Raw genomic sequence first — 26,236 nt, 5'->3', positions numbered from 1 at the left:
TCCTTAATTTTGAGTTGCTCCAATGAAATCTTTCCAGAATTGTTCCACTCAAATGGTTTGAGGCCATTGGTCTGCGATTTGAGCTTGTGGGCTGCAAACAACTCACTCCCTCCCCACTTGTTTCTCTCCCTCCATCCTCAGCAACAACCACTACCGGCCCAGGACCTGCTACCTGTATGTACTGGACCCCGTGGGTCAACACTAACACACCAGATGCCACTGGTGATTACGAGACGATCATGCATCTGAATTCCCTGGTACAGTCTTGTAACAGCTCGAGTATCCGAGCCATTGAGTGCCGCACAGTGGGAAGCAGGAAGTCCTGGAATGAAGCGGGTGACATGGACGTCAAATGTGACCTTGACTCTCAAGGACTTCTGTGCTTCAACAAGGTGCAGAGAAGTGGGCAGTGTCAGGATTATGAGATCAGAGTCTTCTGTGATGAATGTCCAAGTAAGAACTCCAAATCAGGCTCTCTTAGTTATCAGGTTATTTCTATTCAGAATTAAACAAATTTTTAAAAAATTGTGTATTAAACTCTTCTACACTGTAAAATATTTACAGCTGCTGAGATTTCTCAGATTATAATAATTATTTAAAATTCACATTATAGATTTTGATTTGAAATTTTGTCATAAGTTATATAATTATTGTTAGTTAGCAAGAGAAAATTTGTGTATTTTTATCAAAAGTAAATGACTCGTCCAAAAATATAATAGCATTATTTTTTTCAGCCACAACAGGTGCATCTGCCCCGCCCACCCAATCAACACCCACCCCAAGCTCCACCCCCAAAGAGCCATGCCAAAACAAGAGCTTCTGGTCCCCATGGATCAACAAGCAGTCCCCTGGACCGGGCGGTGAAGTTGAGAGCATGACCCCCGAGGAGAAGAAGGCGTTCTGTCCGGAGGGTGTGATCAATGGCGTCGAGTGTGAGACCGTGACCGGTCAACCGTGGTTTGACACCAATCAGATCCTGACCTGTGACGTCAGGGACGGACTGAACTGTGACAACAGCATCAACTTCGGAGACATGTGCAAGGATTACAGGATCCGCTACCAGTGTCAAGTCATCTGTAAAGGTACTGTAGAAAAACTATTCTGCTCAATAATAGGATCTAGAGATGGACTCTACCGGTACTTGTTAATTTTAGCATCCATTTGGATTATTTGTTTAAAAGAAACCACCTGGTATTGATTATGTATACATGTATATAGAGTTTTACATGAATTATATGTTTGTTTACTGTGGTAATTGTTAAACACCACAGCAAGCCCCACACCCAGTACCACCACATAATGATTATTTTGTACGATGACGTCAGGTTAATTGTTACTAATAAGTGTTAAACATAGACCACTAAAACAAGCACCACATAATGATTTTGTAGAGTATTACACAATAATTATGTTACTTGTTACAGAAACCACAACAACAAGCCCCACACCCAGTACCACCACATAATGATTATTTTGTAGAATATTACACAATGGTTATGTTGATTGTTACAGAAACCACAACAAGCCCCACACCCAGTACCACCACATAATTATTATTTTGTAGAATATTACAAAGACGTTACATTGATTGTTATCAATAAGTGTTAAACATAGACCACTAAAACAAGCACCACACAATGTATATTTTGTAGAATATTACACAATAATTATGTTACTTGTTACAGAGACCACGACAACAAGCCCCACACCCAGTACCACCACATAATGATTATTTTATAAAATATTACAAAGACGTTAGGTTAATTGTTACTAATAAGTGTTTTACATAGACCCCTAAAACAAACACCACACAATGATTTTTTTGTAGAATATTATACAATAATTATCTTTCTTGTTACAGAGGCCCCCACAACAAGCCCCACACCCACCACCACTATCACTACCGCTAGTCCTACCACACCAACCACACAGTCTACCACCACTGTTCCTACCACCACCAAGTGTGTCGAGGAAATAACCGTGTCACCATGGATCAACCGGGACAAACCCTACCAAGGCGAGGGGGATAAGGAAGCCATGACACCACAGGAGCTTGAAAGGTACTGCATGAATTCAACCATTTCCATGTGTCCTCACAGTCAAAGTCCAGGGATGTTTTGTCTTTCTTATTCATTATGTGCCTGATATTGACCCCCTCCCAATCTTGATTGCGGTCACATTTGGTGTTTATTATAATGTGCAGGGTCATCTCCCCCCTTCTCATCCCCCCATCCCCAATTTTTTCCCAACAACACTAAAAGACTTTTTTGTTTTGGATCCATTTCCAACAATCCTTATTAAGAAACATATCTGAATGTTCTAAATTTTCTGCTGCTGATGAGGACATAAAAATATCCTTCCATTTATAAGTTTTAGTGTAACTTCATCACTGAATGCTTTCATACTGTGAGATTTGTCTTGAAGGTTCTGCCCTGCTAGTAGAGGGAGCTACATTAAGAAGGTTGAGTGTGTGGCAGTGGATGGCCTGATCCCCAGCTACAGTACAGGGGACACCATGATCTGTGACAAAGAACTGGGCTCAGTCTGTCTGAACAGCGACAACTTCCCTGTCCAATGTCAGGACTACATGATCCGATACACATGTCAACAGATCTGTACAAGTGAGTTCAACATCTCTCTCTCTCTCTTTCTCTCTCTCTCTCTCTCTCTCTCTCTCTCTCATTCTCTCCTCTCTGTCTTTCTCTTTCCTTTTATTTTCCCTCCCTCATTTTCTGTCTTAAATCATTACTCTTTCATTTTATCCATCAATTGTGACCTGTTGAATCTCTAATACAATTGTGTGAAAGATAAAAGATAACCAATAGGTAAGCACTATTTCCAAATTTTTATTTTTAATTATTTTATAATTCGACAGCACCAGAACCCACCGTATTGTATGTCCCAGTCACAGACAGATTTGGCAATCCAATCCTGGTTCCAAGAACCGATGCCTACCACCATCCTTACACTGACGAGAATGGCCATACCACGCTGGTTCCTATCGGCTATGTACAAGTCACCCCAACCCCAAAACCTGCAACAGATGAACAGGGTCACCCAGTCATGGTGTTCAAAACAGACTCCTATGGCAATCACATGACTGATGATCATGGTAATACTATCATGGTGCCTAAACCAGCTCCAACTGGTACTCCCACACCTGCTCCCCAGACTGATGTAAATGAAAAGCCTATCATGGTGCCAAAGACTGATTCATACGGGAAGCCCATGACAGACGAGCAGGGACATACTATAATGGTTCCACTACCTGCTTCACAGAGTCCACCTACCCCAAGTCCTCAAACAGACAAATTCCACAACCCAATCTTGGTACCAAAGACAGATGAATATGGTAAACCGTATACAGATGCTAATGGAAACACAGTTCTTGTTCCTCTACCAGTCACTCAGAGTTCCCCAACCCCTGCTCCTGTCACTGATAAGTTTGGAAGACCCATCTTAGTTCCAAGGACAGACGAGTATGGGCGACCTTATACCAATATATATGGGGAAACAGAGATGGTTCCAATACCATATGACCAGAGCACCCCAACACCTGCTCCACAGACAGATGCACATGGCAATCCAATATTAGTGCCCAAGACAGACAGCTATGGTAAACCAATGACTGATGAGCAGGGTCACACAATATTGGTGCCTCTTCCTGAGTATCAGGGAACACCTACCCCAGCGCCTCAGACCGATGAGAATGGAAACCCAATAATGGTGCCCAAGACAGATTCTTACGGGAAACCGATGACAGACGAGAGCGGTAAAACAATCATGGTGCCACTTCCCTCTGTCACAAACAATCCAACGCCATCACCAGAGACTGACAAATTTGGCAACCCAATACTGGTTCCAAAGACTGATGAATATGGAAGACCATACACTGATAAGAATGGACACACAGTGATGGTCCCAGTGCCTTACACACAGGGCAAACCTACACCTGCTCCTGTAACAGATGCTCAGGGAAATCCTATATTGGTTCCCAGGACTGATGAATATGGCAGACCTTACACAGATGAACAAGGGCACACACAGATGGTTCCAATCCCATTCGTTGGGGACAAACCAACGCCTGCACCAGAAACTGATAAATACGGAAACCCTATTCTAGTTCCAAAGACTGATGAGTATGGTAAACCTTACACAGACGAACATGGTAATACTGTGATGGTACCAAAACCATACCAGCAGAGTTCACCCACTCCAGCACCAGCCACTGATAAGCAGGGAAATCCCATCATGGTGCCAAAGACAGACTCTTATGGCAAACCCATGACAGATGAACAGGGTCACACCATCATGGTTCCACTACCGTCTGATCAGTATGTGCCCACTGTGGCACCACAAACTGATGAACATGGAAACCCAATCTTGGTACCCAAGACAGATTCCTATGGAAAACCCATGACAGATGAACAGGGTCATACCATCATGGTTCCTCTTCCAGAAAACCCTAACACACCAACACCAGCCCCACAAACTGACGCTCAGGGAAATCCCATCTTGGTTCCAAAAACAGATGAATATGGTAGACCTTACACAGACAGCCAAGGAAGGACAGTCATGGTGCCTCTGCCATACACACAAGGCAAGCCCACACCATCACCCCAAACAGATATATTTGGACGTCCTATTTTGATACCAAAAACAGATGAATATGGCAAACCTTATACAGATGAACATGGCAACACAGTAATGGTCCCATTGCCTTATGGCCAAAGTACACCAACACCTGCTCCTCAGACTGATGAACATGGAAACCCCATCATGGTGCCAAAGACAGATTCCTATGGCAAACCAATGACAGATGAACAGGGACACACTATAATGGTGCCATTACCAGCAACTCAAGGTACACCAACACCAGTGCCAAAAACGGATGAACATGGAAACCCAATTTTGGTGCCTAAGACAGATTCCTATGGAAAACCCATGACAGATGAACAGGGTCATACCATTATGGTTCCTCTACCAGAAAACCCTAACACACCAACAGTAGTCCCACAAACTGACGCTCAGGGAAATCCCATCTTGGTACCAAAAACAGATGAATATGGAAGACCTTACACAGACAACCAAGGAAGGACAGTCATGGTGCCTCTGCCATACACACAAGGCAAGCCCACACCTTCACCACAGACAGATATTTTTGGACGTCCCATTTTGATACCTAAAACAGATGAATATGGCAAACCTTATACTGATGAACATGGCAACACAGTAATGGTCCCATTGCCTTATGGCCAAAGTACACCAACACCTGCTCCTCAGACTGATGAACATGGAAACCCCATCATGGTGCCAAAGACAGATTCCTATGGCAAACCAATGACAGATGACCAAGGACACACTATTTTGGTGCCATTACCAGCAACTCAAGGTATACCAACACCAGTGCCAAAAACAGATGAACATGGAAACCCAATCTTGGTACCCAAGACAGATTCCTATGGAAAACCCATGACAGATGAACAGGGTCATACCATTATGGTACCTCTACCAGAAAACCCTAACACACCAACAGTAGTCCCACAAACTGATGCTCAGGGAAATCCCATCTTGGTACCAAAAACAGATGAATATGGTAGACCTTACACAGACAGCCAAGGAAGGACAGTCATGGTGCCTCTGCCATACACACAAGGCAAGCCCACACCATCACCACAGACAGATATTTTTGGACGTCCCATTTTGATTCCCAAAACAGATGAATATGGCAAACCTTATACTGATGAACATGGCAACACAGTAATGGTTCCACTGCCTTATGGCCAAAGTACACCAACACCTGCTCCTCAGACTGATGAACATGGAAACCCCATCTTGGTGCCAAAGACAGATTCCTATGGCAAACCAATGACAGATGACCAGGGTCACACTATAATGATTCCTTTGCTTGAGAAACAGGGTACACCAACCCCAGCACCACAGACAGATGCCAATGGTAAACCAATTCTGGTGCCAAAGACAGACTCCTATGGCAAGCCCATGACAGATGAGCAAGGACACACTATAATGGTGCCATTACCTGCCACACAGGGTACACCAACACCTGCTCCTCAGACTGATGAACATGGAAACCCCATCATGGTGCCAAAGACAGACTCCTATGGTAAACCCATGACAGATGATCAGGGACGAACTATAATGGTTCCTCTTCCAGAAACACAAGGATTGCCTACACCTGCCCCACAGACAGACAAATATGGAAGACCTATTCTTGTTCCAAGAACAGATTCCTATGGTAAACCAATGACAGATAAATTTGGAAATACCATCCTAGTCCCTCTACCTGTTGGACAGAGCACACCTTCACCAGTCCCAGAAACAGACAGATTTGGAAATCCAATCCTTGTTCCAAAGACCGATTCCTATGGAAAACCAATGACTGATGCTCAAGGACACACTATTCTGGTACCAAAACCAGCAACCCAGGGTACACCAACCCCATCTCCACAGACAGATGAATTTGGAAATCCAATCATGGTGCCAAAAACAGATTCCTATGGAAAACCGATGACAGATGAACAGGGACGAACTATCATGGTGCCTCTTCCAGAACACCAGAGTACTCCTGTAGTTTCCCCTAAGACAGATAAATTTGGAAATCCAATCTTGGTTCCCAGAACAGATGAGTATGGTAAGCCATATACAGATAAGAATGGAAACACAGTGATGGTTCCATTGCCTGAAGTACAAGGAAAACCAACACCCAAGCCCCAGACAGACAAATTCGGAAATCCCATTCTTGTGCCAAGAACAGATGAATACGGTAAACCATATACAAATAAATTTGGACAAACTGAAATGGTGCCTTTGTATGAGACTCAGAATGTTCCCACACCAAAACCACAAACAGATGCATTTGGCAATCCCATTTTGGTTCCACGTACAGATGAATATGGAAAACCATACACAGACATTTATGGAAAAACAGAGATGGTACCACTTCCTGAGACTCAAACTGTCCCAACCCCAAAACCTCAAACAGATAAGTTTGGAAAACCAATTCTTGTGCCAAGAACTGACGAGTATGGTAGACCTTTCACAGATGAGTTCGGAAACACACAGATGGTTCCACTGCCAGCAACACAGGAGCTGCCCACTGTAGCTCCCAAAACAGACAAATATGGAAACCCTGTGTTGATGCCAAGGACAGATGAGTATGGAAGGCCATACACGAACAAGTTTGGACAAACTGAATGGGTGCCTGTCCCAGCTGGACAAGACAAACCTACACCTGTACCACAGACAGATGCATTTGGAAACCCAATACTTGTACCAAAGACAGACGAATATGGCAAGCCTTACACAGATGTCAATGGTCACACAGTTATGGTGCCTCTTCCTTATTATCAAGGCACACCAACCCCAGCACCTCAGACAGATGCGAATGGTAAACCAATCCTGGTGCCAAAGACAGACTCCTATGGCAAGCCCATGACAGATGAGCAAGGACACACTATAATGGTGCCATTACCTGCCACACAGGGTACACCAACACCTGCTCCTCAGACTGATGAACATGGAAACCCCATCATGGTGCCAAAGACAGACTCCTATGGTAAACCAATGACAGATGATCAGGGACGAACTATAATGGTTCCTCTACCAGAAACTCCCGGTGTGCCCACTCCTGCTCCAGAGACAGACAAATATGGTAATCCTAAGCTTGTACCAAAGACAGATGAATACGGAAAGCCATACACGGATGAGCATGGTAACACTGTTATGGTACCCGTTCCTTATCACCAGGGTACACCTACTCCATCTCCACAAACAGATAAATTTGGAAACCCCATCCTAGTGCCAAGGACTGATGAATATGGCAAACCATACACAAACAAGTTTGGTCAGACAGAGATGGTTCCACTGCCATACAACCAGGGAAGCCCAACACCAGCTCCTTTGACTGATGCCCAAGGGAAACCCATTCTTGTCCCCAAGACTGACTCTTATGGACATCCAATGACAGACGAAAACGGCACCCCCATCCTTGTGACTATCCCAGGTCCTATGAAGCAGGTTACACCAACACCTCAACCAGAAACTGACAGATTTGGAAACCCTGTTCTTGTTCCAAAGACTGACTCATATGGAAAACCTATGACAGATGAACAGGGCCACACTATAATGGTACCTAAACCATACCAACAAACTCAACCCACACCTGCACCGGAGACAGATGAATTTGGATATCCTATCATGGTTCCAAAAACTGATTCCTATGGTAAGCCCATGACAGATGAGAATGGCCATACAATCATGATTCCAAAACCAGTCACTCAAGGTCTGCCTACACCAGCTCCAAAAACTGACAAATATGGTAACCCTATCTTGGTTCCCAAGACAGATGAATATGGCCAACCTTTCACAGATGCTCAAGGCCACACTGTGATGGTTCCTGTTCCAGATGTGCAGGGAAAACCAACTCCAGCTCCTGAGACTGATGAATATGGAAACCCCATCATGGTGCCAAAGACAGACTCTTATGGTAAACCTATGACAGATGACCAGGGAAGAACCATAATGGTACCAGTACCATACAAGCAGAGTTCTCCTACCCTCAAACCTGTCACTGACGCTTCAGGCCACACTATCCTGGTTGTGAAAACAGACTCCTACAACAAACCAATGACGGACAATCAAGGTAGCACTGTCATGGTTCCACTCCGAGAAACGCAGGGTGTTCCCACACCAGCCCCACAGACAGACGAGCATGGTAATCCAATCATGGTGCCCAAAACAGATTCCTATGGAAAACCAATGACAGATGAACAGGGACATACAACAATGGTGCCACTGCCTGTGAAACAACAGCAACCAACTCCTTCACCTCAAACAGACAAATTTGGAAATCCAATACTGGTTCCAAAGACTGATGAATATGGCCAACCATACACTGATGAACATGGACACACAGTCATGGTTCCACTGCCAAATGAACAGGGCAAACCAACACCAGCACCAATGACCGACAAATTTGGCAACCCAATTTTGGTACCAAGAACTGATGAATATGGAAGACCCTACACAGATAAATTTGGAAACACGGAAATGGTGCCTTTACCAGGATATCAAGGAACCCCGACCCCGGCCCCAGAAACGGATCGCTTTGGAAAACCCATCATGGTACCTAGAACTGATGAATATGGCCGACCCTATACTGACATCAACGGACACACACAGATGGTGCCCTTACCTGCCACACAATACACACCCATGGTGACACCTAAAACAGACATTTTTGGAAATCCAGTACTTTCCAGCTGTCTCCAAAGTCATTGGACACCTTATGTGAATCGTGACAAGCCAGAGCTCGGAGGTGGAGACTATGAAAAAATGACACCTGAAGAGCTGCACATGTTCTGTCAGGAAGGAAATATAACCAAGATTGAGTGCATGACGTACGAAGGACTTCCCCATTACAGTTCAGGCGAGATCGTGACATGTGACGTCAAGAAGGGATTTTCTTGTGTGAATGCTGACAACGCCCCTGTGCCCTGCTCAGACTACAAGATTCGGTACTTCTGCCAGTGTGATCGTGGTAAGATTTCTCATTTAAAAATGTAAACTTAAGATTGTATTTAACCTCAGTATGTTTCTGGAAGTGATATTTAAATCATTATCTGGATGTGTAATACTATTATGAATTTGATGCCAAACAGCCTCAGCATTTATGTTTCAATAATTGAATTGTTTTAATTATTTTGTGATAGATTCAACAGTAAGCCCAGCAGCAGTGACCCCCACTGTGGCCCCAAGCTTTAAACAATGCGGCTGGTCCTCTTGGCTAAATACAAACTCTCCCTCTGTCTCGCTCACCTCTGGAGACTTTGAGTCCATCTACGATCTGAAGGCCAAGTACGGACTCTGTAAGGAAATCAGGAAAATTGAGTGTCGAGTGGCCGGAAGTAAAACCCCACTCTCATTAGCTGGTCAGGAAAGCGTGGCTTGTGATGTCAGAAATGGACTGCGATGCTACAATCGTGACCAACCATCCGGTCTTTGTTACGACTATGAAGTCCGAGTCCTGTGCTGGGCTGATACTTGTAAGATATTCAGCAATTTAGATTTTATTGATAGATCACTGTGTTTTTATATATTGCATAATTATGAAGAAGCCAAAAGATAATAGATAAGACTCTTTACAGAATACAACTATTCAAAACAAAATGATTCCCAGTTTTGTATTTTTTGGCAATATATGGTAAATAACTGTAGAAAAGATTATTGTGTACAGTTGTGATATCATTGCAGAAAATAATATTGCAATGAAAGAAAATCATTATTAGCAATTTTTTTTAATTACCTTACATCTAATAAATTGTGATCCATAAAAGAAAATATTGATGTATATACAAGTAGCATATTTCATTTGACATATAAATTTGGTCCTTTGAAAAAAGGCAAATATTTATTTTATTATTTTTTTATTTTTATAGCTATTTTCATTTAATATTATAAAATGACAGAGCATGTTTGAATAATTGTAAAAGAAAAGGAAAAAGTGTAACGAAAGTAAAACTTGCAGGATTGAATGGGTACCAGTTATATGCTTTGAATATGAACATTTTATTAATTTATTTGTAATTTTTGTTTCCAAGGCAACCCTGATCTGTTGACCACACCGACTCCAGATGTTCTGCACTCCACAACTCGTAAGTGTGATATTACTGCTACATTACTAATATGATATCTACTGGCATGTTATTTTTCATCCTTTAGCATCCAATAGAATAACAAACTATTACTGCCTCCTATGTAAATCTTTTGATGGGTCTTTGTTTAAAGCAATATGAGCTGCAATTTTCATGCTGAAATGTTATTTTCTACTAAAATGACAAAAAATATCATGGTTTTTAAATTTCTGTCAGCCTTATTTTTGTGGTAAAAGCCATTAAGAAGCCTTAATTGAAGCAAAAATGAATTATTGTCGTCCTGTACAAAAAATTGATCTGCTATTTATTCCTAAGAGGAGAAATCTTTCTACTGACAAAAATTAAAGATTTTTCAAATCTTATTTATCATTTAAGTTTAAGTTACATGCAGATTAGCATACTAGCAGGTTTTTGAAACAAAATAAAATTCTTAAAAATACAGCTCATATTGCTTGAAGCATCAAATAGAGTATCCACCTTTGGAACTAACTTCAACCTAAATCTAATGATGAGGTATTATATTGTATCCTTTCAGCGATCTGTGCCCCTGGTGAGGTTTATGAGGCGTGTCCATACCGATGTGATGACCTCTGTGATGTTCTTGCCCAGCAGTCCTCGGCCTGTACCACTTCCCCTGCCACCAACCCCTGTGTGCCCTACTGTAGGCCCGCCGGGCTCACCTGTGCCCCCGGGGAGAAGCTGAAGGACAAGAACACCTGTGTACCCGCAAGTCGCTGTCCATGTCGCATGCAGAACGGGACCATCGCTGGTGTAAGTACCAGCAGGATATTTACATGAAGGCAGGGTTGTCTCTAAAAATTGAAGTAGAAGGATGAAATAAAAAAGTAGAGCTGGGGTCTGGGGGTCTAGCTTATAGCTAGATTGTGTTTGAAATGCAGTAATAGCTGGGTAATTAAGGCATTATAGGTTGGAGAATTCCCTTCCCCAGGGTCTTAGAGACAACCCTGATAAAGGACTTGTTAATTTGACAGCCCCCCATGAATTTGTATTTCATTATTCCCTATTTCTGATTTTTATCCACACTTCTAGCATTAATCTTTGCTCCTAGTATTTGTCAACATAAAAGTAATCCACCTCTCTCACTGAATTGTTGTTTGCATATACATGTATTAGTATTGATAAGAAATTAAAGGGCCATTATGAAATAACAGAATGAATATATTATCCATACTTTCAGCCTATGGAGACTTGGACGAACCCTTATGATGAATGCACCACCTGTCACTGCTTCAATAACACTGTTACCTGTTCACGTGATGAAAGCTGTGTAACTACTCCAGCTCCCACACCAGGTAAGGTCTTCACACCTTCATGAAGTTAACACTGTAAATTCATTATTAAAAGTGAGGAATTAATATTTGCTGAAAATAGTGAGGAGCAGTCTTCGCGGACTTTAAAATCTCGCTTTCATTTTTTACACAGTTTTGAGCTATATAGAATTAAATTAAAAAATGGTGTTTGCAGTTTTATATTGTCCCGATTTAATGCAAAGCAGCGGAATCACAGCAGAATTAAGTACTTGCGTAAAGTAAAGAATTTGGAGTTTTGACTCGATTTCTTCACTAGGTGAATTCTTTACATCTTGATAAAGTTAATGAAGACATGAAATATATTGACACTATTCTATCTTTAATTTTTGTGTCTCAATTTTCATGACAAAATTTTTACTCCATTTAATATACAAGACAGGAAGAAATGTATTAAAAATGTGGCTGGCAAAATTTGTGAAGTTAATATTTCATTAGAAAGAAATCTAAAAACAGGTTCTTCAAGGCTATCAAACAGTTACTGATCTTTCTTTCATGGAATCTAAATCAGAGAATTCAGCCATCAGTGGAATTCAACTGCAGATTTTACTGTGAACAAAATTTTCTTTCTTTTAAGCAAACCCAGTGACACATCCTGAATGCGAGTGGACTTACTGGATAAATGTGGATACACCACTGAGTGGAGATGGGGATCTAGAGACTCTATCCAAGATCCGCAGCATCCACTCATTCTGCTCCGCCCCTGTCCAGATTGAATGCCGTGATGCAGAAACAAAAATGGCTTCCACACAGGGTGGACAATCGGTTTCATGTGACATTAAGTCCGGATTAAAATGTCTGAACTGGGAAAATGGTGGTCATTGCTGTGACTATGAAGTCCGTTTCTACTGTCCATGTGCAAGTAAGCAAATTAAGAATCTGTAGTCACCAGAGTAAACATTAATTCAGTAACAGTAAATCTAGTGCCTTTGATATTTTGTTGATTTGATCTTTTGCTTTTCTGATTTAATGTTAGAGTGGAGTATGATAATTTTTGAGTAACGCTCTTGTGGTCTACTACTAGGCACTCCCAGTCCAAGGATAAGTACAACTCCAGCTCCCGTCAAATCGATCTGCGGATGGTCTAACTGGATCAACATGGACAATCCTTCTGTTATGAAACCTGAGAAGCCCTTCGCAGGTGACATTGAGTCCATGGCAGCCATCAGAGAAAAGACATGTGGCTACGACATCATGACAAGAATTGAATGTCGCACAGCAGATGGGCATATTCCATCAGACAGGACAAATGAAACTTTGTCTTGTGACAGGATCCGCGGATTGAGGTGTAAAAATGCCCTTCAAGCTGACAAAAAGTGTATGGATTATGAGGTACGTGCATACTGTGATTGTAGCAATGTCACCACCGCACCACCAGGAGGTACCACCAGGCCTATCAGTGGTATTACCACCAAGACAGTGGACATCTGTGGCTGGACCACCTGGATGAATGGCCACCATCCAGATAAGTACGGAGACGTAGAGTTGTTGTCTGAACTTGAGAACAAGTACCGATTCTGCCACACTGATGAAATCACTGCTATTGAGTGCCGAGACAGCATCACTGGCCTCTCCTCTATGGAGGCGGGTCAGAGTGGCGTAATCTGTGACATCAATGCTGGAGGCCTGAAATGTGACGCCACCAAGCAGTTGGCTACCGGTGGTCAGTGCTATGACTACGAGATCCGCGTGCTGTGTGAACCAAAAGGTGTGCCATGTGGCCCTTCCACGGAGCCAAATGCTACACCACTGCTGGTACCGCTCACTGATATCTATGGAAAACCAGTGACTGACAAAGATGGGCACACCATAGTGGTCCCTGTGACTTCCCATCAAGGAACTCCCACCGCTGTCCCGGCCACCGACAAGTTTGGTAACCCAGTTCTTGTTCCCAAGACAGACATCTACGGACAACCAGTCACTGACAGCAGTGGAAACACAGTGATGGTGACAGTGCTGGAGCCCATTCCTGGTGGACACATTGTTCCAACTGCTGTGCCTAAAACTGACAAGTTTGGAAATCCGATCCTTGTGCCAAGGACTGACATTTATGGAAAACCTGTTACAGACCTGAAAGGAAATACAGAAATGGTGACCGTTTTGGTTCCAAATCCAGAAGGCACAAACACACCAATGTTAGTACCAAAAACAGATGCTCAGGGAAATCCAATCCTTGTGCCAAAGACAGACATCTATGGACAGCCAGTAACAGATCTACAGGGACACACAGAGATGGTGACAGTCTTGGTGCCAGGTCCAGGAGGTACAAACACACCAATGCTAGTACCAAAAACAGATGCTCAAGGAAATCCAATCCTTATGCCAAAAACAGACATCTATGGACAGCCGGTAACGGATCTACAGGGACATACAGAGATGGTGACAGTCTTGGTGCCAGGTCCAGGAGGTACAAATACACCAATGTTGGTGCCTAAAACAGATGCTCAAGGAAATCCAATCCTTATGCCAAAGACAGACATCTATGGACAGCCAGTAACAGATCTACAGGGACATACAGAGATGGTGACAGTCTTGGTGCCAGGTCCAGGAGGTACAAATACACCAATGTTGGTGCCTAAAACAGATGCTCAAGGAAATCCAATCCTTGTGCCAAAGACAGACATCTATGGACAGCCAGTAACGGATCTACAGGGACACACAGAGATGGTGACCGTTTTGGTGCCAAGTCCAGGAGGTACAAATACACCAATGCTAGTACCAAAAACAGACGCTCAAGGAAATCCAATCCTTATGCCAAAGACAGACATCTATGGACAACCAGTAACAGATCTACAGGGACACACAGAGATGGTGACAGTCTTGGTGCCGGGTCCAGGAGGTACAAATACACCAATGCTAGTACCAAAAACAGATGCTCAGGGAAATCCAATCCTTGTGCCAAAGACAGACATCTATGGACAGCCGGTAACAGATCTACAGGGACATACAGAGATGGTGACAGTCTTGGTGCCAGGTCCAGGAGGTACAAATACACCAATGTTGGTGCCTAAAACAGATGCTCAAGGAAATCCAATCCTTGTGCCAAAGACAGACATCTATGGACAGCCAGTAACGGATCTACAGGGACATACAGAGATGGTGACAGTCTTGGTACCAAGTCCACAAGGCACAAATACACCCATGTTAGTTCCCAAAACAGATAAATATGGAAACCCACTGTTGGTTCCCAAAACTGATGTCTATGGACAGCCAGTGACAGACATAAATGGGCACACTCAGATGGTCACAGTCCTTGAACCCAAACCAGAAGGGACCGATAAGCCCACAGCTGTTCCCAAGACAGACAAGTTTGGTAACCCAGAACTGGTGCCTAAGACTGATGCCTTTGGTAAGCCAGTGACAGACATCAATGGAAACACGGTTATGGTCACAGTGATGGTACCAGTCACTGAATCACAAGGTATCCCCACTGCTCGTCCCAAAACTGACCAGTTTGGAAATCCATTGTTGGTACCAGAGACCGATGCTTTTGGCAAACCACTGACTGATGCTAATGGGCACACAAAGATGGTCACAGTCTTGGAACCCATTCCCCAAGGAACTAACACACCACAGTTGGTACCAAAGACCGATGCACAAGGAAACCCAATATTGGAACCGGAGACCGATGCTTTTGGTAAACCAGTGACTGACAGTAATGGGCACACTAAAATGGTGACTGTCCTTGTCCCCGAGCCTGGTACTCAGGTGAAGCCAACAGCTGTACCAAAGACTGACAAGTTTGGAAACCCAGTCCTTGTACCAAAGACTGATGTTTATGGCAAACCAGTGACAGACACCAATGGAAACACAGTAATGGTGACAGTGTTGGAACCAGTTCCTGGCTCACAGGCTGTTCCTACAGCAGTTCCAAAAACCGACAAATTTGGAAACCCGGTGCTGATACCAAAGACAGATGCCTTTGGTAAACCAGTCACAGATGCAAACGGCCACACCATCATGGTCACTGTATTGGAGCCTGTGCCTCATGGACAGAGTACCCCTGTGCTAGTCCCCAAGACAGACAAGTATGGCAAGCCTGTATTGGAGCCAAAGACTGACATATATGGACAACCAGTCACAGACCAGAACAAGAATACAATCATGGTCACAGTGTTGGAGCCCCTCACTCGGCCCCAAGGAGTTCCCACTGCCAGACCCAAGACAGATGCCTATGGGAATCCTCTGCTGGTACCAAAGACAGATGCCTTTGGCATACCTGTAACTGATGCCAATGGGCACACACAGATGGTCACCATCTTGGAACCTGTGCCAAGTTCCCAGGGAATACCTACCGCAGTGCCAAAAACAGACAAATTTGGAAACCCACTTCTCTTCCCGGAAACTGACAGATATGGAATACCTGTAACTGACCAACTTGGCCACACCAAGCTTGTGACAGAATTGGAAACCCTGCCACCTACCACCACTCCTGGCGTGGTGGTCACCACATGTGCCACATTCTGGTCCAACTGGTCCAATGTGAACCACCCAGGAGGATCTTTCCCCGGGGACAAAGAGCTAACCCCTGCAGAGTACACCGCCCGGACTGGCTTCTGTCAGGGTGGGTCCATCAGTAGGGTTGAGTGCTACAGTGTGACAATGGATGCTCCATCCTACTCCACAGGCGAGATCATTAAGTGTGACACCAAGGTTGGACTGGAGTGCACTGATGCGGACAATTTCCCGATGCCATGCACCGACTACAAGATCCGCTACTTCTGTGACATCTGCTGTAAGTCTTTATTCTTGTGATCCACCTTTGTAACTATTGATAAATTAGATTCTGATTTTCCTTGTAGTACAGTGTTAATTTCATTAACTGATATATACACAGATATTTTAAGAAATATTTTTTGGAAGCTAAAGTTTTGATCTTATAATAAACACAAAAAAAACCCAAAAAATGTTAAAGGTTTTGGATGTAGATATCATCAGCAGAGTTTTTCTGTAGAATTAGGTTGGTTTCTTCATGCAGTCTTTCCATACATATGGTCCATACCTTTATCTTTCTGTTTTCAGCTGCTGTGACACCTGGCTCTAATGTTACACCTGTCCCATCTACCTCAATCAACGTGGGAACCAGCACACCCAAGCCAACCTCACTGGGTATGTTCTACCATTGATTAAAATATTATTTCTGATTGGTTGAAATATTCTGATGATCCTTGCAACTGTGCTTGTATTAAAAGCAGTACCCCAAAAAAGTTGAATATGTTAAATGTAAAAAAAGATTGACAAGACAAACCTACTCTGGTATAGGGGTGCTAGTCTGTAGTATAATTTAACTAACACATTTTGTGGATAGGGATGTACTGTAGATGTATATCCAATCTGGGGTAGGGATGTATAATAGATAATTTTTGCCCCTTTGGTTCTGCAGTGTGTGCTGATGGTAACTCCGCCCAACTTCCTATCCACATGGACGATAGCCAATTATCTGCATCCTCAAGTCTCCGCCCCGAGTCTGGTCCCCAGAGATCTCACCTAGACACCACTGGCACCACCTCACTGTCAGGTGGGTGGGTCCCAGCCAGCAACGACAAGAACCAGTGGCTCATGATCAGCTTCACTGAGCCTGAGATTATCTACGCCGTCTCAACTCGCGGCCTGAACGGGGGCCAGAGTTGGGTGACGGCTTACTACCTAATGTACTCTATGGATGGACTGAATTTTACTTTCTACCAGGAGCTTGGCCAGAGAAAGGTACAATACACTGTAAATTCCTTATTTTACACGAGTTCTTTATTTCTCGATTCCGCACTTTTGCATTAAATCGCGAGAATATAAAATCGCAAGCACCAATTTTTTGTTATAATTTCATATAACTGTCTGGAAAAAAAGTAAGATTTTAAAATCTGCAAGGACTGCTTCTCGCGATTTAATGCAGATATTAATTCCTTGCATTTAAAAAGGAATTTACGGTACACATGTATACTGAATCTTTGACAGCTAATAAACTCTGCATCTCAAAGTATAAATGTTGTTTTCTGAAATCTGATTGAAAAATGTCTGAAATAGTATTTGGTGAAAATATACATTTAGAAAGTGAATTAAAAGCAGTCAGAGTTGATAGCAAAACAAATTGAGTATGATAAGTTAAGTTGTAAATCAAACAAGTTAAATGTTTTAGTTCATTATGAGTACCTAATACAAGTGAATCAGATCTTTAATATTATACATACGAGTTCAATGAGATCTGTGTGTATGCATATACTGGTATTACCGGTACTTCCTTCTAATCACGCTTCAAAATTTCTTAAGATTTACTTGTTAAATTTTCATTTTTCAAAAGTTATCGATCATAGGACTTGAGCATTCTGGGAAAACTGCCTAATTAACCATATGATGTCAAAGTACATGACATTGTATATTCCCCCAATATCATTATATTTGATTAGAGAATTCTATATTCTAAGGTGTTCTCTGGAAATTTCGACTCTGACACTGTCAATACGCACACCCTGAATCCTTTCGCTGCAAAATTCATCCGCATTGTTCCTGAGAGATGGAATGGAGGCATCGGACTCCGCTGGCAACTGATTGGTTGTAAAGGTAATCAAATTTGAATTTACTTCTTAGTGGTTGTGGATCACAATTTTAATTGTTCAATGAAATTTAAAATTTGTCAAAGAAAAATTTAAAAAAATTCATGTAACTAGAACTTACTGCACACTCTTTTTATTTTTCCATCTCTCCTACATATTTGATTTAATTTTTATCTATGATTTTTATGAGAGATTTTTGAATTATGAATTATTAAAGTTAACTTAAGAATAGAATAATCAGCTTTTAAAATCAATTTTTATTCTGTTGCAGCTGCACCATTAACAGTGGTAACAGGTCAAGGTTCCACCGTGACCCCTGCTGTGACCTCCACCCCCACCCCCGGGCCCCAGTGTGTAGAGAAATGGTCTGATTGGCTGAACAAGAACAGCCCTACCACCCAGGGTGCCCTCGGAGACTACGAAAAAATGACCGACGCTGAGAAGGCCCAGTTCTGCCCAGGCGGTAATGTGACCAAAGTAGAATGTCACGCTGTCGACGGGGATATCCCCAGCTACAGCTCCGGGGAGATCCTGACTTGTTATCCCGACCAAGGCCTGGCCTGTAACAATGCTGACAATTTCCCCATGCCGTGCTCTGACTACAAGGCTCGATTCTTCTGTAGCTGTCCAGGTAAGCTGGGCTTAAACATGAAAATGATAGAATTTTGCTAAATCTCTAGATCCCTTAAAATTTATACAAGGAAAGCAGAGGGATTAGTAATGCTCTGATGAGCAATAGAATTGTGTGCTTATGGATTATCTAAAGCTGCATTTCCTTTGTATGTGATATTTCAGCCACACCAGCACCAACCACATCTGGAACGGATGCCAATGCCAAATCAAGCAACCTGGTACCAACAAAACCGGGCGGTCATGATATTGCCACCACCTCCCCCACACCCCCACCAATACCCTGCAAGGAGGGCTGGACCGCCTGGATCAACCACAACAACCCAAGCAGTGGCACCGGCGACAGAGAACAGCTGACCGTCGCAGAGAAACTCCAGCTTTGTTCCGGCGGTAACTTCACCCAGATTGAGTGCCACGTGGTAGATGGGGACATCCCGAGCTACAGTTCTGGAGAAGTGGCCGAGTGCTCTGTAGATCGCGGATTCACTTGTAATAACGCGGATAACTTCCCCATTCCATGCTCCGATTACAAGGCTCGCTTCTACTGCAAATGTCCAGGTAGGGAAAGTTCTTTGCCTTCAAGTATTTTGATGTCAGATCACAGATTGTTGTATGATCCATGGATAGAGGATTTAAGACATATTGTTTTTGGTCTATCTTTCTACCTTGGATCCTCTGACTCTCTATGTAGAAATTTAACTGATCTCATAGTAAGAATGAAATGAGAAGATTGGGTAAATGCATATATGATTTGTATCCCCTTGTGCAACTTGTTGTGGCGGGGATATAGCGCACTAACTATAAGATGTGAGTGTGTTAGTGAGAAAAGTTTGCTGGCAAGATTGAAAGAAACCTTAGCATTTAGAAGCATTTAACTTTGCAATTTTCTCAAGCATTTTACCTGATGTTGTATCAAAATTTTTGTATACCTTCAAATAGGAAGCAAAAGGGGTGGATTCATAAATTTATATACTACGGTGGAATCATTAAAATTCGTGGTGGCTCAATTTTCGTGGTATTCCTGGGTAGCCCTTGCCCATCAATGTACATCCTCAAAAAAAACTAATTATAAAAGGTTTAGTTTACCTACTGAAACTGAAAACTGACTCATCCACGAAATTACATCCCCATGAACAAGCAAAAAACCCACAATCCACGAAAATTGGCCCCACAAAATTAAATGATTCTACAGTATCTTTTTTAAAGTTTAAATAAAATGAATTATATATCATACACCACAGTAACTACACCAGGACCCACAGGGACCCAGAACCATCACGTCACCACCAAGCTAGCAGTGACCGACTCCAGTGGTCGAACAATCTCCTCCACCACCTCAAACACACCACCACCCATCCCTTGCAAAGCTGGATGGACACCATGGATCAACAACAACAACCCAAGCAGTGGCACCGGCGACAGAGAACAGCTGACGGCCGCAGAGAAACTCCAGCTTTGTTCCGGCGGTAACTTCACCCAGATTGAGTGCCACGTGGTAGATGGGGACATCCCGAGCTACAGTTCTGGAGAAGTGGCCGAGTGCTCTGTAGATCGTGGATTCACTTGTAATAACGCGGATAACTTCCCCATCCCATGCTCCGATTACAAGGCTCGCTTCTTCTGCAAATGTCCTGGTAGGGAGAGATCTTTGCCATCAAGTATTTTGATGTTTGATCACAGATTGTTGTTTTTATTTATGTTCTGTGGATTGAGGATTTAAGACATACTGTGTTTGGTCTATCTGTCTATCTCAGAGCCTCTGACTCTCTCTGTAGACCTTAAATACATCTCACGCGTAAGAATGAAATGAGAATATAACGTAAACACATATATGATTTTTATCCCCCTGTGCAACTTGTTGTGGAGGGAATACAGCATTCCTAACTATTTGATGTGAGGCTAGATTTTTTGCAAGCATGGTTATCATGAAGTTGTATTTGAATTTTTATTTACCTTGAAATTAGAACATACACAAGGGAATGGGGGGATGGATTTGTAAATTTACATACTGTCATTAAAGTTATGAAAAATAGGAAATATTAAAATTATAAATCATAACCCACAGCAACAACAGCACAACCCACAGGGACACAGGCTCTTCATGGTGGCACCACCAAGCCAGTGACAGACAATGGTCGACCAGTCACATCCACCACCTCAAACACACCACCACCAATCCCTTGTAAAGCTGGATGGACCCCATGGATCAACAACAACAACCCAAGCAGTGGCACCGGCGACAGAGAACAGCTGACCGTCGCAGAGAAACTCCAGCTTTGTTCCGGCGGTAACTTCACCCAGATCGAGTGCCACGTGGTAGATGGGGACATCCCGAGCTACAGTTCTGGAGAAGTGGCCGAGTGCTCTGTAGATCGCGGATTCACTTGTAATAATGCGGATAACTTCCCCATCCCATGCTCCGATTACAAGGCTCGCTTCTTCTGCCAATGTCCAGGTAGGGAATGATTTTTTTATCCATTATTCTATATAAGAATGGCTGCATGAAGGAGAAATTATATCAGATATTAATGTACTTTCATTTTCTAAAACTTGAGGATGATGGTCATTGAATTGTGTCTACTTTTTAACCTCTCTGCCATTTTCACTTTGTCATCTTATCCAGAATTGAAACTTAAAGTAAAATACAGTAAAACACAGATATAGCAAACATGCATATAATGGTTTGACACTTACAGTGAAGTGATTTTCATTTCCTGTGACTGACTAATCTTTTGTAAACTTGATGGATATAACGAATGACGCTAATAACAAAGCAAAATCATCCTTCCCTGGCACTTCGTTTAAAGCATGTTTTACTAAAAATGGATTAAAAAAACATGACATCATTTTAAAATGATTTGTGTTTGTAATCCACAGTAACTACAGCAGGACCCACAGGGACACAAGCTCTTCACGGTGGCACCACCAAGCCAGTGGTGACAGACTCCAGTGGCCGACCCATTTCCTCCACTACCCAAACACCCCCACCCCACAAAATCTGCAAGACTGGATTCACTGACTGGATCAACCGGGACCGTCCTGAATCCGGAAATGGTGACCATGAGGCCTTGACTGATGCGGAGAAGGCGGACCGGTGTCCAGGAGGATCCATGACACGGGTGGAGTGTTACGCTGAGGCGGGCGATATCCCGTCCTACAGCTCAGGAGAAGTGCTCACATGTGATGCAGCCACAGGTCTCACCTGTAACAACGCCGATAATTTCCCAGTTACCTGTACAGATTACAAGATCCGATATTACTGTCAGTGCCCAGGTAAGAAATCACCTGTTCAGACTACAAGACATCCTTTGATATAATTTTGAAAACAAAAATATTTCCTTAGTGTTATTAATAAAAACTCATTAGTTCTGTTAAAAATATAAGATATTCAAAAAGGACTCTTTTTTTTTTTATATTAATATTCACTGAATATCAATTTGTAATTTTTTTCTTCTGTAAGGTTTACTTGAAATTAAATTCTACTCCAATGAATGAAAATTGAAAAAAATTGCCCATGAATTTTATATCTAACCTTTTTTCTTTCAGACAATGGAAGTGGTGCAACCACACATGCTCCGACTGTCAAAACAACATCGACCCCAACCACACAGGCGCCGCAATGTCAGACTCAGTGGTCTAGCTGGATAAACACGGATAATCCGACATCAGAGGGCATGGAATATGAACACTGGACTGCTGTTCAGAAACTCCAGTTCTGCCCAGGTTTGTAGTACATGAAAAAAAGTGTAAAAAGAACTCTCAGTCTTTTGCCTTAAGTTTATGCAATCTTATTGATTGGAAATTTCCGTTGCAAGGTGTACAAATTTTAAAGTAGAATCTTGTTGCATTAGAATACTCAAAGCAAGCTTTATGCACCGGTGCTTAATAGAAATGCTTGGAGTAAACTTTTAAATTGTAATCCTGGTGTTTGTTGAAATGAATTGTTGAAAACCAGCATTGTCAATTTTTGGATCCCGGTATTTTTTATTTGATATCAGGTGGTACTGTGGACAAGATTGAGTGTGTGACCGTGGACGGAGACATTCCGTCGTACAGCTCCGGAGAAATGCTGACCTGTTACCCCGACAGTGGACTCGTCTGTAGAAACGCTGATAACTTCCCCGTGGACTGTCAGGATTACAAGATTCGCTACCACTGCCAGTGTGGTGAGTCTCTCTCTCTCTCTCTCTCTCCCTCTCTCTCTCTCTCTCTCTCTCTCTCTCTCTGAGATGAAGATTTTTTATACAAGCTTTTCCATGATTTTTTACATTAGTGAAAATTTCGTTTATAAGATAAGTATTCAGTGTTTCTGATTATTGGCCCCTTTTTTTATAAAGAGTTTTAAATTAATCAATATTTAAAGATATGCATGGACTGGCAGGAAATATTTGCCTCTCTATTACAAGCAATAAATTTTAGTTGGTTTACTGTATGAAACTCTATTTCTAATAGCGTCGGCTCCAGTGAAGCCTGGTGGTAACTCAAGAACCACCTCGAGTCCAAACCAATCAGGAACCTCCACCGAACCGGCCACTCACATCCCGACCGTGTGTAAGGCTCCGATGGGAATGCAGTCCAATCAGATCCGGGACGAGATGATCACCGCTTCCAGCTTCCGGGACGGAAACAGTAGTCCTGAAAAAGCGCGACTGAACACCAACGGTTTCTGGATGCCGGCTACCGACTCCAAGACAGAGTATTTACAGATCGACTTCTTACAGCAGGCGTACTTGACCGGAATCTCCACACAGGGCCGTGCTGACGCTCCTACGTACATCACTTCCTATAAACTACAGTTCTCCACTGACGGAATCAACTGGAATACTTATCGGGAGAATAATGCAGAGAAGGTAGGACTAGTTTTCCTTCTCTAACAGTCTTTATCTTTCTCTCTCTATAGAAGTTATCAGAATACTTAAAACTTGTCTTAAATTTTTTTGTTCATTGGTAATGCAGATCTTCTTTGCCTATTAAGATGTATGCAAACTCTCCTACTTCAGATCTTCAGTGGCAACTTTGACTCCTCAACCCCAGTGACGTATTACTTCACTAGTCCTCTTCACGCCCAGTACTTGCGTATCCTTCCACAGACCTGGCAAGGAAAAATAGCACTTAGAGTAGAAGTCATCGGATGTCCTGTAACATATCCAAGTAAGTTCCAAAAATTCTTAGTTACATTCAGTGAAACTTTAATTTTGTTTGCAATGAAGTATGAAAAATTGATTTCATATTTGTTTTGTTTTTTTCACTTACAGCAACAACACCCCCACCTACCCCTAAACCAACCACAGTGGCCGTGACCCCAGCCCTGAAACCTGGAGTCACCTCGACCATCAGTAAGTCTGTTCCACCAACACCAAATAAATCATTTGTCTGGTTAATAGTTTTCAATTATTTTTTTTGAGTTGAATTTATTAATGCTCAGTCTTCCCAGGTAATCACACAAATACAATGCAATATTTTTAATATAAAAGAGTTGCATAGAGAGCTGGAATAATACATAAACTAACTGGCACATCTGACATTTTTATCCATCTCCTGAAAAATACCAACAGCCTAAAAAAATAACATACAAAAGATTTTCCTTTTCATAGAATCATATCCCTACTCTTTAAGATTACCATCCATAAAAATTTGCCACCCACACCCCCCCCCCCCCCCCCCCTAAAAAAAATAAAATTCTCTCCACAAAGCGCAAAGGCTCAACTACATTCATTTGTTACACTTTTTTTTTACAGGAGACTCTTGCATTGAGTATGACACCTGGGTCAATGTAGGTCACAACACACCTGGCTCCTCAGGTGACATCGAGCCCATCGCCAAGGTAAAGGAGCTTTCTCACACCTGTCAGAACCCCCTCAGGATTCAGTGTCAGACCGTCGGGGGCGTGGACTACGACCAGACCGGTCAGATCGTCACCTGTAACCTGTGGGAGGGACTTACCTGTAACAATATGGACCAGTTTGACCCCACGGGCTGTCTGGACTACAGGGTCCGCCTGGGCTGTCTGAAGAAGACCCCCGAGTGTGGTAAGTCTTCACCCAGTTATAACACAGACTAGGCCAAAGCTGGGCTCATCTGGTGAATTGATACACTACTTGATATGCATGGGCATGGGGAAGGTTAAATGGTAAAACTTGAATTGTTTGTCTCTTATGGTAATAGTTATGAAGCACTGAGAAATGGAATATTACAAACTTCTGAGTTTCTATTTAAATGTTTGATAATATATATTTTTTAAGTTTATAATGAATCAGAAAAACAGTAATACCTTAGTGTGGATATGAATTTAAGGTTACAATATCACCCAAGGGATGGGGAAAATCTAAAGGCTCAAACAGGGAAACATTCCTCACACAGGGCTGGGGTTGACTCTTTGTTGATTCAGCGTTATACTTTTTGATTCAGTGTTATATACTTTTTGATTCAGCTTTATATACTTTTTGATTCAGCGTTATACTTCTTGATTCAGCGTTATACTTTTTGATTTAGTGTTGTACTTTTTTATTCAGTGTTATATACTTTTAATTCATTTACAGTACCACCCACCCCCAACACCAACCTTCACAAGACAGATGCCCCCGCACTGAACCCCCACGTCATGCCTTGTTTTGAGGGACTGGACACCTCCCAGTGCCCCAACTGTACTGGTGGATTATACTGTGATGGACTGCACTGTGTGAAGAAAGCAGACTGCACCTGTCAGTACAAGAACAAAATCATCATGGTACGGAACCTCTCTCTCTCTCTCTCCCCATCTTTCTCTTTTCTCGTTCACTCTCTCTCTCTCTCGATATCTATTTCTCATCAGGCCTCTCCATATAACTCTTTCTCTAAGAGTTTTGTCTTTTTTTCTTCAGAAAACGGACATTGTCACAACAGACACGTGCGAGACCTGCCAGTGCTACAGTGGAGAACTCCGATGTGTTCCGAAGAGCTGCCCAGCCTGTGCTAGTGTAAGTACATGTATTACATAAACTTAGATGTGTTCCGAAGAATGTCTTAGAAATAACATCACTCAAAGAACATCACTGAAGCCTTAGTTACCATAAAATTT

General features: G+C 42.6%; 1 protein-coding gene across 3 annotated transcripts in view; it reads left to right on the top strand.

The window, feature by feature from the left end:
* LOC105343045 (uncharacterized) overlaps positions 1–26,236 on the top strand; it is a 111,973-nt gene that overhangs the window by 75,413 nt on the left and 10,324 nt on the right. For 2 of the 3 annotated variants that reach the window (XM_066072883.1, XM_066072881.1), the window contains exons 43-69: positions 38–453; positions 735–1,082; positions 1,862–2,060; positions 2,425–2,621; positions 2,876–9,559; positions 9,732–10,064; positions 10,620–10,673; positions 11,209–11,444; positions 11,872–11,986; positions 12,579–12,863; positions 13,026–16,736; positions 17,024–17,110; positions 17,385–17,707; positions 18,421–18,556; positions 18,821–19,180; positions 19,345–19,737; positions 20,421–20,813; positions 21,245–21,634; positions 22,057–22,452; positions 22,726–22,902; positions 23,178–23,345; positions 23,632–24,029; positions 24,180–24,330; positions 24,435–24,515; positions 24,918–25,208; positions 25,719–25,906; positions 26,040–26,135. In XM_066072883.1, coding sequence (XP_065928955.1) covers positions 38–453; positions 735–1,082; positions 1,862–2,060; positions 2,425–2,621; positions 2,876–9,559; positions 9,732–10,064; positions 10,620–10,673; positions 11,209–11,444; positions 11,872–11,986; positions 12,579–12,863; positions 13,026–16,736; positions 17,024–17,110; positions 17,385–17,707; positions 18,421–18,556; positions 18,821–19,180; positions 19,345–19,737; positions 20,421–20,813; positions 21,245–21,634; positions 22,057–22,452; positions 22,726–22,902; positions 23,178–23,345; positions 23,632–24,029; positions 24,180–24,330; positions 24,435–24,515; positions 24,918–25,208; positions 25,719–25,906; positions 26,040–26,135 — 16,606 coding nt within the window. The remainder of the gene's footprint in view (positions 1–37; positions 454–734; positions 1,083–1,861; positions 2,061–2,424; positions 2,622–2,875; positions 9,560–9,731; positions 10,065–10,619; positions 10,674–11,208; positions 11,445–11,871; positions 11,987–12,578; positions 12,864–13,025; positions 16,737–17,023; positions 17,111–17,384; positions 17,708–18,420; positions 18,557–18,820; positions 19,181–19,344; positions 19,738–20,420; positions 20,814–21,244; positions 21,635–22,056; positions 22,453–22,725; positions 22,903–23,177; positions 23,346–23,631; positions 24,030–24,179; positions 24,331–24,434; positions 24,516–24,917; positions 25,209–25,718; positions 25,907–26,039; positions 26,136–26,236) is intronic. The other variant, XM_066072882.1, reaches the window with a different exon arrangement.

Source organism: Magallana gigas, chromosome 10 (assembly GCF_963853765.1).
Source record: "Magallana gigas chromosome 10, xbMagGiga1.1, whole genome shotgun sequence".
NCBI lineage: Eukaryota > Metazoa > Mollusca > Bivalvia > Ostreida > Ostreidae > Magallana > Magallana gigas.
The sequence above is the reverse complement of the archived record's forward strand: the minus strand, read 5'-3'. Positions and strand labels throughout refer to the sequence as shown.